At 40.0% G+C, this 14,682-nt stretch overlaps 1 protein-coding gene across 1 annotated transcript in view; it reads left to right on the top strand.

The window, feature by feature from the left end:
- Positions 1 to 13,994, top strand: part of LOC141296222 (nuclear receptor subfamily 5 group A member 2-like) — a 31,486-nt gene extending 17,492 nt beyond the window's left edge. Inside the window, exon 6 of the mRNA XM_073827495.1 lies at positions 13,498 to 13,994. Coding sequence (XP_073683596.1) covers positions 13,498 to 13,994 — 497 coding nt within the window. The remainder of the gene's footprint in view (positions 1 to 13,497) is intronic.
- Positions 13,995 to 14,682: the final 688 nt, after the last annotated feature.

Below are 14,682 nucleotides of genomic sequence, written 5' to 3' on the forward strand. Positions count from 1 at the left end.
CTGGTGGCCCAGACATGAAGGGACCACAGCTCTGGGTGAGGATGCCAAATCGAGCCGCTGGCCTGAGAGAGAAGGACTCTCCTCACTGGTATCGGCCACGGGACAGTGCTCGTCAGCTGCATCAGCGCTGGGAACCAGGGCTGGTTTTCCCAAAACGGCGTTATCAGCAGTATTGAACATCCTTTTTCGCTGACCCTCTCTATCACCTGAGGTAGGAGAGAGACGGGGGGAAAAGCATAGAGATGACGGCGGGGCCATTCGTGGGCCAGCGCGTCTCTGCTTTTTGAGCAAAATTCCAGACAGTGAGCGTTGTTCGGAGACGCAAACAGGTCTACTTCCGCTCTGCCGAATTTCTTCCACAGTAGTTGTACTGTCTGTGGGTGTAGAGACCATTCGCCTGCTGGAACATTGTTCCTGGACAGTCTGTCTGGCCCTATGTTTAGAAGCCCCGGCACATGCGCTGCTTTCAGCGAGCGCAGGTTGCGCTGAGCCCATACCAGGCGGCGTTCTGCAAGTCTGTATAGGTTTTTGGACCTGAGACCGCCCTGGCGATTTATATAGGAAACCACTGACATGTTGTCCGAGCGGACTAATACATGGTTTCCTTTTATTTGGGGACAGAAGCGCATCAGCGCGTTCTGTACTGCCAACATTTCGAGGCAGTTGATATGCAGGAGCTTTTCCCGTTCTGACCACTGGCCAAAAGACGGTCTACCCTCGAGCAGAGCCCCCCATCCCGAGGTGGACGCGTCCGTAGACACCACTTTTATTCTCGAGGAAGTCCCCAGGCTTACACCTAACTGGTACCAGTCGATTGCTCTCCACGGATTCAGGGCTGTGACACATTACTGATTGACCGTGATACGAAGCCGACCGGGCGCCCACGCTTGACGCGGGACGCGCGCTTTCAGCCAGAACTGCAGTGGGCGCATACATAGCAGACCCAGCTGCAGAACTGATGACGCTGAGGCCATGAGACCAGCATTTTCTGAAATTTTTTGAGCGGGACAGACGCGCCGCAGCGGAACGAGCCCGCTGTGCGCTGAATGTCTGCTGCGCGCTGTGGTGACAGCCGCGCTATCATTGACAGCGAGTCCAATTCTGTGCCCAGGAAGGAAGTTTTCTGACTGGGGGATAGTGAGCTCTTCGCCCAATTGACTCTGAGACCCAAATTCTCGAGGTGATCGAGTAACATGGTCGTATGCTGTACAAGCACTGAGCGAGACTGCGCTAGAATCAGCCAATCGTCCAAATAGTTCAGTATGCGCACGCCTTTCAGTCTGAGAGGAACGAGCGCTGAGTCCATGCACTTCGTAATGTACGGGGTGCCTGGGACAAACCGAACGGCAGGACTGTGTACTGGTATGCCTGGCCCTCGAAGGCGAGTCTCAAAGATCGCCTGTGACGTGACGCTATCTGTATTTGAAAATACGCGTCTTTCAGATCCACTGACACGAACCAGTCTCCTTGGCGAACTTGCGCGAGGATTTTTCTGGTCGTGAGCATCCTGAACCGACGCTTCACCAACGCTTTGTTCAGTTGCCTTAGATCTAATATGGGTCTGTGACCCCCGTCTTTTTTCGGTACCAGGAAATATCTGCTGTACAGCCTCCCTTCGCTTTGAGCTTGAGAAAGGGGCTCTATGACCCCTTTGCTCAATAGTTTCGCCACTTCGGCTCGAAGCAGGTGTGCTGCTTCTGTCTGCATTGTGGTCTCGACGCGCGCTGTATAGCGGCGCGGACGTCGGTGAAACTGTAGCGAATAGCCTCCTTTTATAATGTCCAGCACCCATTTCGAGACCCCTGGAAGCTTTTCCAATGCGTTTGCATGAATAGCTAGAGGCTGAATACGAAGCGCGCTCCGTTCTTTCATTAACGGAGTGGTTTCGGTATGCTGTGGCACCAGAGACGTGCTCGTGACATTCGGGGCGTGGGGCACGCTGATAGCGGGAACTATTATGTCTGTGTGTGTATGTGGTTGTGTCGCAACAGGCACATTTAACACACTGCAAACACCGTTCGCCTGCATACACGTTAGTTTCGTTTGTACAGAAACCTTTTGACGTGCATAATGTGATGTCTGTGGGCACTGTGAAGCGCAATCGATCTGAGCCGATTTTATGTTCGCAGGGTCTGTATGACAGGTTGTGCTTGTGTGTAGAAATGAGCACTGGAGGAGTGGGCATTTTTGACTACACGTGAAACACCATCGGCCGTGGCCGGGACTCCAGAAAATACACTCTATTGGGGGTTTATCTGGGTAGCCGTGAAAACAACCTTTGTGTGCAGGCAAGCGGGCGACAGAACCGGCTTGTTGGCTGCAGCAAACACTGGAACAGTCACATTTAACACACTCCAAACATCGTTCGCTTGCATGGAGCGAATGCACGCTGATTTCATGCAAAACGTGCTCGTGATATTTGAGGCATGGGGCACGCTGATAGCGGGAACTATTATGTCTGTGTGTGGATGTGGCTGTGGGGCAGCGGGCACATTTAACACACTCCAAACAACGTTCGCCTGCGTAGAGCGAATGCACTTTTGGTTTCGTTTTCACAGAAACCGTTTGACGTGCATAATGTGGTGTCTGTGGCCACTGTGAAGCGGGCATAGTTACCACGTGTGAAGCGCAATCGATCTGAGTCGATTTTATGTGCGCTGTGCTTGTGTGTAGAGATGAGCACTGCTAGTGGGCATTCTTACACGTGAAACACCATCGGCCGTGGCCGGTTGTGAGGCGCAATCGATCTGTGTCGATTTTAAGTGCGCTGTGCTTGTGTGTAGAGATGAGCACTGCAGTGGGCATTCTTACACGTGAAACACCATCGGCCGTGGCCGGTTGTGAAGCGCAATCGATCTGTGTCGATTTTAAGTGCGCTGTGCTTGTGTGTAGAGATGAGCACTGCAGTGGGCATTCTTACACGTGAAACACCATCGGCCGTGGCCGGTTGTGAAGCGCAATCGATCTGTGTCGATTTTATGTGCGCTGTGCTTGTGTGTAACGTTAGAGATGAGCACTGGTTAGTGGGCATTCTTACGACACATGAAACACCATCGGCCGTGGCCGGGACACCAGACAATACACTTTATTGGGGGTTTATCTGTGTAGCCGTGGGAACGACTTTTGTGTGCAGGCAAACGGGCGACGGAGCCGGTTTGTTGGCTGCAGAAAACACTGGAACAGTCACATTTCCTGGAACTGGACGAGCGAATAACTTTGGTGGGGGTCCGGCAACAGCGGGACTCGTACACCGTCGTTTTCCCAGTTGTGCTAGGACGATTTCGGAGGCTCAGGTTTCAACTCAATCCTGGGCCGCGGGCCGCGTCTGGCGGGGCGGCGGCCAGACGAGAAAAACGTCAGAAAGCGTTAACCACGGGTGCCTCTCAGCAACGGTGAGAGACCATGTTACGCAGCGCTGACGCGGCTAGGCGGCGGCGAAAGCGCGGCGAAGCAGGTTTGACGTCTGATGGCAAGCTTTAGAGGGGAGGGCCGAGTTAGCACGCCGTCCAGCGGAGGGCAGACATAAGTGGGCTGCTATCGCCTCTTCTGAGCAGCATGCGCGTTCCTGCTTTGGCGGGAAACGGAAATCAGAATCAGAAACCTCTTCCTCCTTCATGGCCCCCCTCGTCAGCGGCGTCGATGGAAGCGGTGGCAGACAGCGGCCGCTTTACGTCCGGAACAGAGGCTGACGAGGTCGATGAAGCAGGCGGGCGAACCGGCGAGCTTTGTCGGCTGGGGGAAGTGTCCGGGGCCCGCTGGGCACGGCGCTTTTTACGGCGCTACACCGCGGCGGGCGGGGGAGCAGTCTCAGTGAAGAAGGCAAGGCAAGTCCTCAGAGTCACCATTGGCATCTGCACGAGCCGTATGAAGGCATCTTTAAAAAGACGCTTTGCTCTTTTTAGAGAAACAGTGTGTATCGCAGCGGCGACACACACTGTAGATTATAAAGGATATAGGCGCCGGAAAGCGCAGCAGGAATGCACGGAAGGCGGCGTGGCCAGCAGCTTCAGTGGCTCGTCCCGCTGAGATGCTTGCAGTCAAACGGCGGCTTCTTATCCGGCTCCAGCGATGCGTGTGCTTCGCTTGAAGGATGAAAAATCAGATAATAGCTGCCTATGAGCGATATTTATAGGTCTAGACCACGCCCTTTTAGGCGGGAAGCTACGAAAAGGGCGCGAAGCGACGCAAAGGGCGCGAAATGCCCCCATTGGATCTGGCGTCGCGTCAGGCCTCGCTCTAATAGGCTGCTGCAGTTGCCGCAGAGCAGCCAATAGGCGCGCAAGCTGTTTCGCCTATGTCTGTATGCTGCTGCAACGCGCTTTACATTATTTCAAAATTAAGGATAATTTTTGGCTTCAATATCTCGCAGAAAAGGATTTTCCCCGAGCGTAAGATACTTCTTACGCAGTACTCGTTCCCTCTTGTAAGAGAACTAATGCATTACTTTTTAATTGAAACGAAAATATCTTTTCCCCTCATTTATTGATTTAAAGCTCTCCTGTCCCCATGTTGAGAGAAATTGTGAGTAAGATGTTACTTTAGTTCTAGAATAAATGTGAACATGCATTAATTCATCTCACTCACTAAACAAACAGATACAGTGTTCTTCAAAATGAACAAAAACAGTCAAATTCAACACAAACATGCAATAATTAAATGTTAAATAATACAAATGTGACCCTGGACCACAAAACCAGTCATAAGGTTAAATTTTACAAAACTGAGATGTATACATCATATGAAAGCTCAATAAATAAGCTTTCTATTGATGTATAGTTTGTTAGGATAGGACAATATTTGGCCGAGATGCATCCATTTGAAAATCTGGAATATAAGGGTGCAAAAAAATCTAAATACTGAGAAAAGCACCTTTAAAGTTGTCCAAATTAAGTTCTTAACAATGCATATTACTAATCAAAAATTACATTTTGATAGGTTTACAGTAGGAATTTTACAAAAAATCTTAATGTAACATGATCTTTACTTAATTTCCTAATGATTTTTGACATAAAAGAAAAATCAATAATTTTGACCCATACTATGTATTTGGGTCACAAATATCCTTTATGTATTATTCCCATTTTATTAACCGATGTCTTTGCTGCCGACCTTCGATGATCCAATTCATCCATACCAATAAGCAAAAATTACTCAAGATAACCTAACATTTGTTTTCTTTTTGTATTGCTGAAGAGTTGATGTTTTTTCTTCAGCGGTCTACTGTACAGACGTCAATTTACTTTTCTCTAAGCCTGAGGCTTTTGGTGTGAAAAGGCTTTTACATTTGACAAAAATAGAACTTTTTATATTAAAAACAAACAAGCAAGCCCTGGCCAGATTTAAAAAGTAACGCAAAAGTAACGTAACGCATTACTTTCCATAAAAAGTAACTAATAATTAGTTACTTTTTTAGGGAGTAACTTAATGTTGTAATGCATTTTTTTAAAGTAATTTTCCCCAACACTGGACCTGATATTACTGATGTTGGATTTATCGAGTGTTATACTCATCATTCTGTCCACTATGTGTGATCATGTACGTGTCAGAGCGACTCGAACAACACTGGACCTCTTTTACAAAACTAATTTTCATTTTCAGGATAAAAGTAATGTCCACACGTCACATATTTGCATGGTCATTTGATAAAGCAAGGTAATACAATCCACACGCATGGATATGGTACATTTTAAGTACACGAAAACACAACAAAAACAAAACACAGTGAGAATCCGCTGATGATTTCTGCATTATTTAATGAGGTTTATTTCTGCTCTGTTATCTCTGAGTGATTGTAATGACGTTATTTAAATGTTAATCTTCATCATGATGCACTTTCAGTGACTCAAAATTATTTATTCACTTTAGTCACACTTGTAAATATGTCAATCATTAGATGAAAAAATATCAAAGCAAGTGGCATTTATTGTAAAGTAAGATTAATTTATTGTTTCTATGAAAAATGTTCTTGGCATTTCTATATGGGAATCTGATTGTAAATCCTGCTAATCTAAATGTTGTCTAATAGCCTCTAATAAAGGTTATGTTTTCATTGGCATTTTGTTGCTACTTTAATTTTTTTTTTTTAAAGAGTTTTCCAACTTTATATTGTTATCTGTGAGCAAAAATGACGTGAAGTGAAAGCCCAAATAAACATGATTTGCATATTTTCAAAGGAACAGTTTTTTTTGTGTCCATCGTCTCATAATCAAACAGCTTCATATGTGGATGCATCAAACTCGCTCAACTCTTGGACTGTGGACTTTAGCTCAAGAATATTAGAAAATTAATAAATATCTCCAAAAGCCTGTAGAAAACAAGATATAATGGGTTTCTCCAACAAATTGCTGTCTTTGGGAATTATGTCTCGACAAAAGCTGAATTTGCTGTGGCTGATGGTCATCTGTTGTTCTACATGCCGGATAAGTATGATTCTTTGAAAAAATTATTTATCAACTTAAAGATTAATATATACTATTGCATATATGCACATGTTGTTGGGTGAACATTAGAAAACCAATTCAAATGCAAACAAAAAATAACATAATTAAAGAAAATGTACATGTGTACATGACTAATCTGATATAAAGTGATATAACATGTCATACATCATTATATAATAGTCCAATAATGTTTGTGCAGCCTGCTCAGAAAAGCTGATCATCCAAGTCAATTCGACAGATCAGTGTTTCTGGGACGAAAGCAGCTCGCCATATCCAGGTAGATGTGAGATACACTGCTAACATGACTGTGTGAATTTATTATCTGAAACTTGGGATGAGTTCATTTATGTTTTTCATTCAGATACACAATGGAAATGTCTGTCAGCTCATGAACCAATAGGAATGGTCAAACTAAACATCTCTTCTCTTGGTAAAACCTGTTTATATTTTATTTATAAACCATTCTTAGGTTCAAAGCTCTTTAAAAAAGTATTTCTTCAAAAAATGTAAATGTTCTCTGTGGTTTCAGGACAATGCAGATCATATAGTTTTAACATAATGAAACAGGGGGAGAGTTATGAAATCAGAATGAATGAGACGGTTGAAGGCATAAAACTATGGCTGTTAACAAATGAAAATTGTCTGACGTCAGAACAGAATTCATCAGGTGCGTGCCGTTCTACAACAAAGTATTAATGTTGAAGATTGTGAGTTTTTTGTTCATTTACAGACAAACATGACAACACCACATGAGAAAAAAATCTGTCTGTAATGATTGATCACTGTTTTCAATGCAAATAATAGTTAGTTTGAAAGGAGTCTGTATGTTTATTGTCCTGTTAGGTCTGTCATGAGTTCCTGAGATAGAGCAGATCATGGTACAAATGCAGACTATTTTAGATTAGTTATATTTAGTAAATCCTTAGTAATTATTTCATCTCTTCCCTTTTACAGTAATTGAGTCTTGCCACACACAGGGTGGCATAATGAGCATCAGCAGAATAACTTCTCAGACAGGTAAGATATTTATCCACTGTTATGTTGTTTTTAATCTACAATTTCAATTTCTGGCAGAAACAGTAACAGCTTTGTTTTTATGCAAATTATCGACATCATTATTCTGTGTCATATTCTCCTGAAAGTAAATAAGAGAGAAATAGTGAACACTGAACTGCAAAAAGTACTGCATACTGAAAACACAACAGTTTTTAGTAAAAGACAATTTTATGTTAGTATCTAGACATGGGTCGGAGAAGTTTAAGTCGTTTTCACTAAACATTCAAGAAAAACTGAAACTTGTAACCTCTTCCATTGGAGGTCAGCATAAACGCTTTTATGATAGAGCTCTGTGTTACTTTTTTTTAAGTAAAGATATTCCAGTTCTTAAAACAAGCAAAAATATCTGCCAAAAGGCTAAGAGATATTAATTTTCCCCCCACACAATCAGTTAAAACAAGTATTTAAATCATAAAATTCACAATAAGGTTTCAATAACAGCTATTACCTCTTATGAGGTTGTAAATTGTAGGCTGTGCTTTTATCATCAGAGTTAACTATGATCTGCAGTTTATTCCTCCATTGTTCTGTTCAGTGCAAAACTTTTATTTCCATATGCATGATTTCATAATTATGTTGAATTATGTGTTGTCATGATCTCTCGAGGATGTTGGAACCACAGTCTTGTTGATCCTGAAGAGAAATGTAGAAATGCCCAATATAACAGCGATGTATGCAGCGGTAAGTCTGTTATAAATAAAAAAAGCACTAAGTAAGGTAATGTTAGGCCTTTAACATAAAATGTACTTGCTTTGTAGATAAGTTGACAATGTTTAGTGCTGAACATTTATTGACAGCATGACAAAATCAACACGACTGGACTGTAAACGGGTCATTTTGTGTCTCATCAACCAAATTTCTGAAACTTCCCCTGCTCACATTTTTCTGTAGAAACACAAACATAAATAGTGATGAAAGCCGAAATATAAAATGTCGCAAATGTATAGTATATGAGTACTGAGTGTACTGAGTACACTATTTTGTATAAGGGGGATCAAAATGACAAATATAAAAAAAATGTTTGGCTGTAAAAATGACTTTAGAAAACTGGCAACATCTTTATTTTATTTTCAAACATAGATTTGTAGGTCTATTAGTTTTTTTTTTTTATTACATGCCAATAGTGACAGTTCAAAAATGGCAAAAAGCCAACTGAAAAAGTATTAAAGATTTCTTTATATCCTTTTATCTCCTGGTTTTTAACTAACTTTTTTCTTTTTGATATCTTCAATGATTCAGTCCTAGAGATAATGGAGATCTTAATATGGCTCCATGAGTAAACAGAACAAATGGACACATTTCCAATGGTCAAAAACCAAATGTGGGTCATTTTACATTCAGCTGATACTTTTATTTTATTTTAAAGAGAAAAGAGAAGAATTGTATCTCTTGATTTTCTATCAACACAAGAACATAGAACATAGCTGTCATAGTAAAAAAAAAAAAAAATATATATATATATATATTATTTCCCAATTGTTCTAAAGATGTCATGCCTGTTACTCAAAAGGTATTCAATATATCTTAATATCCTTTCAGATTCTCATTCTTAAAAAACTTTCATTTTGAAATCTTTGATTTCAAGGCTCCATATACTTAATTCCCACAAATATTTGGATTAAAAAGCAGCTCCCTGTTCAAATTATGCAATTTTCATTAGGGCTGCCCTTGACTAAAGATTTTTCCGGTCGACTGGTAGCCATTCATTTTAAGCGATTAGTCAACTAATTGCACATTTATTAATATGCCTGTAATTGCTTACATAGTCTAATAAGTGCTCAAGCGTACATATAAAGCTTGCCGCAGCAAATAAATTAGTGCTTTCTTTGTTTTAGTCTTAAGAGATGACGACAACACTGACTCATCATCTCCACAGTAGTGGATGCACCTTTTGGATCACATAATCTGAAAATATTTTTTTCTTTCAATTTGAATTGGTTAATCTGAAAGTAGATATTACACTCTTTTAAAATATTTTTTAATGTCTGTAAGGCAAGTATACACAGAGTTGTGGTATATATATTTTTTGACACATTCAAGTTCACAGATAGCGAGACGGCAAAAAGTGTATCCTATTTTGCTGTTTTTGTAAGTGCACACAAATAAATGTAGTCTTTACAGATTCAATAGATGTATTACTCTTATCTGTATGACCAAAAATAATTAAGTATTTAATATGCTCTAGCGCTTTATCAGTCATGCACTCAACTATTACTATTTAGCTTTCACACTCTGAACAGACACTTGAATAGCGCACATTTTTCAAGGTTAATACTAGATTGAGCAGCCATGTAAAGTTGCTGCTACTTACATACTTCAGATGATAAGCAATTTTTTGGGTTTGATGAATGTTAGGCGAGCGTTTGGACGTCCTGCCCGATGCACTGTATTATTAAAGAGACCAGACATTTCATATTTAGTCTTTTATCACTACAAATTGTTATTTTTATCTACAGAAAAAATACTAACAAAATCTAAAACTTTAGCGAAGGACCTCTGGTTGAGTTGTCATGACCCCAATACAAACAAACATGCTATAATGTTGAAAATTACAATGTTTCTTGGAATATAAATAACCAACAAACATTAGAGAAATTAAATCTCTAAGAATGATTCATTAATTAAAATAATTTTGTTTATTATTTACTTCTCTATTAAAGGGAATGAAGGAAGCAGATACATTGTATGTTTAAATGGGAGTGAATGGATGTGTGTGACCTGCGTTGATGGAAGATCAACCACCGTTACTCCATTGTCACTAGGGATGTAACGGTATCAAAACTTCACGGTACGGTAATACCTCGGTATGAATGGCACGGTACGGTATTTATTGAATCATTTACAGGAAAAACAAAACTAATGAAGAGACTCGAAAAAAGTGCCAGAAGTGTTTATTAAACAGTTTACATGAACACTGAACATATCAATGGCATACAAATTAGCCATCTATCTGTAAACTTTGAAACAGGAACTTCAATTTTTCAATTTTAATAACAAAAAATTATTAAACCATGTAACCACGTTACCTTTTTTTCACAGTACTTTAGCCTACTTTGTGTAATAACGAAAACATTCATTTCAGTGGAAAAATAAGTCCAAAACTCTCTGTTTTAACATTTTGGGCAATAGGGCTCTACAATCTTTTGCTTTTTTTTTTTTTTTTTTTTTTTTTAGAAATTCTTGTGTTTTTATTTTTCTGATAATCATATGAAAGCATAAACATTTATTTTTAATCAAATGAAAAATAAACCCTTTTAATTTTTGGCAAACAAACAGAGGTTTACTGTTAAAATCAATACATGGAAGAAAAATTATATTCAGTTTAAAATGTTTAAATAATAATTCTGTAGTTTTTTTTTGTTCTACAATTAAGTGGTTAATCTTGTTGTGATATTTATTTTTTTTATCATATATATTGTTTTATGTAAATTATTTAAATAAGAATATATAAACACCTACATTATACTGTACAAAAGTAATACAAGACTAATATTGTTCTGTTACATGTTAAACCGTACTTTTATTTTGACAGGTTGCCGTGAAGTTTCTGTGTGTACAGTATGATATGATGCTAGTTTTCTCAAATGAAACGGTAAAAGTGACACTCACAGCAGCTTTGGAGACTGGGTTTATCTGTTCATGTGAGATGCAAAGGCCAAAAATTAGCGTGAGCGTCACGCGTGCTTCAGTATGAGTGCTTCATCCACCATTCATACACACAGAGGCAAACGGAACATGCAGGATTCATATTAAAACGATCTTTCTGCATTTCAGTTTTCACAGACACTAGTCCATATCGCGATTTGAATTAAGTGACAGACCAACTTTTGATTTATTAATCCAATAATCGACAAATTCCGTGGCATTTCGTGCTATAGTAAATTCGTTTTTTATGAATGGAGTCCGCGATCCAGTCCGTGTTTTCGCGGAGGAAACATTGTAAACGCGTGACAGTGTAGAGACAGAAATGACATGCCTTCATGTAAATAAGATAAATAACATAAGGCAATTTAGTTTGTTTAATAAAAGAACAATGTATATACCTGTTCTATAGGAAAGATAACCTTAAATGACTTAAATGACGCTATATCGAAAATAAAATGAACTTGACGTTCAAGGGGGCGGGCAACAGACCGCAAAGGATGATGGCCACACCTGGGCTGATGGGAATTGTAGTACCCGCTACCTCCCGTTCGCTCCATTCGCCTGAGCAAACTTTTCTAAGAAGACCTATGGTTTTATCGAGTCATGCGACCACGGTAGTATCGAAAAAAATTGCTATTGCGGTACGACGGTATTTACAATACCGTTACATCCCTAATTGTCACACAACAGCAATCACAGTTTCACATCACATGAGACAACTCACAATCCAACTACAAATTTTGCATCACATACAACAACTACAGAGCCAACTAACCATTTGACTTTACATGCGACAACTTCCAGGCCAACTACAACTTTTGCATCATTTACAACAACTCCTGACCCAACTACCAGTTTAGTCCCAGATAGCATAACTACTGATGATTTCACATCAGATACGACAACTCACAATCCAACTACAACTTTTGCATCACATACAACAACTACAGAGCCAACTACAACTTTTGCATCACATACAACAACTACAGAGCCAACTACAACTTTTACACCACATACAACAACTAGAGAGCCAACTACAACTTTTACACCACACACAACAACTACAGAGCCAACTACAACTTTTGCATCACATACAACAACTACAGAGCCAACTACAACTTTTACACCACACACAACAACTACAGAGCCAACTACAACTTTTACACCACACACAACAACTACAGAGCCAACTACAACTTTTACACCACATACAACAACTACAGAGCCAATTACCACTTTCACATCACATATGACAACTAACAATCCAACTACAACTTTTGCATCACATACAACAACTAGAGAGCCAACTACAACTTTTACACCACACACAACAACTACAGAGCCAACTACAACTTTTGCATCACATACAACAACTACAGAGCCAACTACAACTTTTACACCACACACAACAACTACAGAGCCAACTACAACTTTTACACCACACACAACAACTACAGAGCCAACTACAACTTTTACACCACATACAACAACTACAGAGCCAATTACCACTTTCACATCAGATACGACAACTCACAATCCAACTACAACTTTTGCATCACATACAACAACTACAGAGCCAACTACAACTTTTGCATCACATGCAACAACTAGACAGCCATTTCTAAGTTTCACTTCAGATCTGACAACTGTCAAGCCAACTACAACTTTTACAGCACACACAACAACTACAGAGCCAACTACAACTTTTACAGCACACACAACAACTACAGAGCCAACTACAACTTTTATATCACATACAACAACTACAGAGCCAACTACAACTTTTACACCACACACAACAACTACAGAGCCAACTACAACTTTTACACCACACACAACAACTACAGAGCCAACTACAACTTTTATATCACATACAACAACTACAGAGCCAACTACAACTTTTACACCACACACAACAACTACAGAGCCAACTACAACTTTTATATCACATACAACAACTACAGAGCCAACTAAAACTTTTACAGCACACACAACAACTACAGAGCCAACTACAACTTTTACACCACACACAACAACTACAGAGCCAACTACAACTTTTACACCACACACAACAACTACAGAGCCAACTACAACTTTTATATCACATACAACAACTACAGAGCCAACTACAACTTTTACACCACACACAACAACTACAGAGCCAACTACAACTTTTACACCACACACAACAACTACAGAGCCAACTACAACTTTTACACCACACACAACAACTACAGAGCCAACTACAACTTTTACACCACACACAACAACTAACAATCCAACTACAACTTTTGCATCACATGCAACAACTAGACAGCCATTTCTAAGTTTCACTTCAGATCTGACAACTGTCAAGCCAACTACAACTTTTACACCACATACAACAACTACAGAGCCAACTACAACTTTTACATCACATACAACAACCGAGCCAACTACAACTTTTACACCACATACAACAACTACAGAGCCAACTACAACTTTTACACCACATACAACAACTACAGAGCCAACTACAACTTTTACATCACATACAACAACCGAGCCAACTACAACTTTTACACCACATACAACAACTACAGAGCCAACTACAACTTTTACACCACACACAACAACTACAGAGCCAACTACAACTTTTACACCACATACAACAACTACAGAGCCAACTACAACTTTTACACCACACACAACAACTACAGAGCCAACTACAACTTTTACACCACACACAACAACTACAGAGCCAACTACAACTTTTACACCACACACAACAACTACAGAGCCAACTACAACTTTTACACCACACACAACAACTACAGAGCCAACTACAACTTTTACACCACACACAACAACTAACAATCCAACTGCAACTTTTGCATCACATGCAACAACTAGACAGCCATTTCTAAGTTTCACTTCAGATCTGACAACTGTCAAGCCAACTACAACTTTTACACCACATACAACAACTACAGAGCCAACTACAACTTTTACATCACATACAACAACCGAGCCAACTACAACTTTTACACCACATACAACAACTACAGAGCCAACTACAACTTTTACACCACATACAACAACTACAGAGCCAACTACAACTTTTTCATCACATACAACAACCGAGCCAACTCCAAGTTCCACATTAAATAAGACAACTCCCAAGCCAACTACCAGTTCAGCATCGCATATGACAACTCACAATCCAACTGCAAATATGACATTACATACGACAACCCCTGAGCCGAGTACAGTTGAGGATATATATACAGATCCCTCAAAGGCATCGTAAGTGTGCAATTTTCAGTGGATATCAAGTCTTAAACCCATTACAGAATACCATGTATTTCAATCCATTTTACAGAGAAGCACTGGACAATCTGGTGTCTAAATGGGAAGTGATGGAAAAAAACAATAAAAGCACTGAGGCTATTATCACGAAGGATGCTGTTGGTCTTCTTTATGTTCAAGCCAAGAACACAGAAACCAAAGACATATACATATGCTACTCTTCAAACCATGCCACGGTAAACATAAGGGCTGA

This window comes from Garra rufa, chromosome 21 (assembly GCF_049309525.1).
Source record: "Garra rufa chromosome 21, GarRuf1.0, whole genome shotgun sequence".
Lineage (NCBI taxonomy): Eukaryota > Metazoa > Chordata > Actinopteri > Cypriniformes > Cyprinidae > Garra > Garra rufa.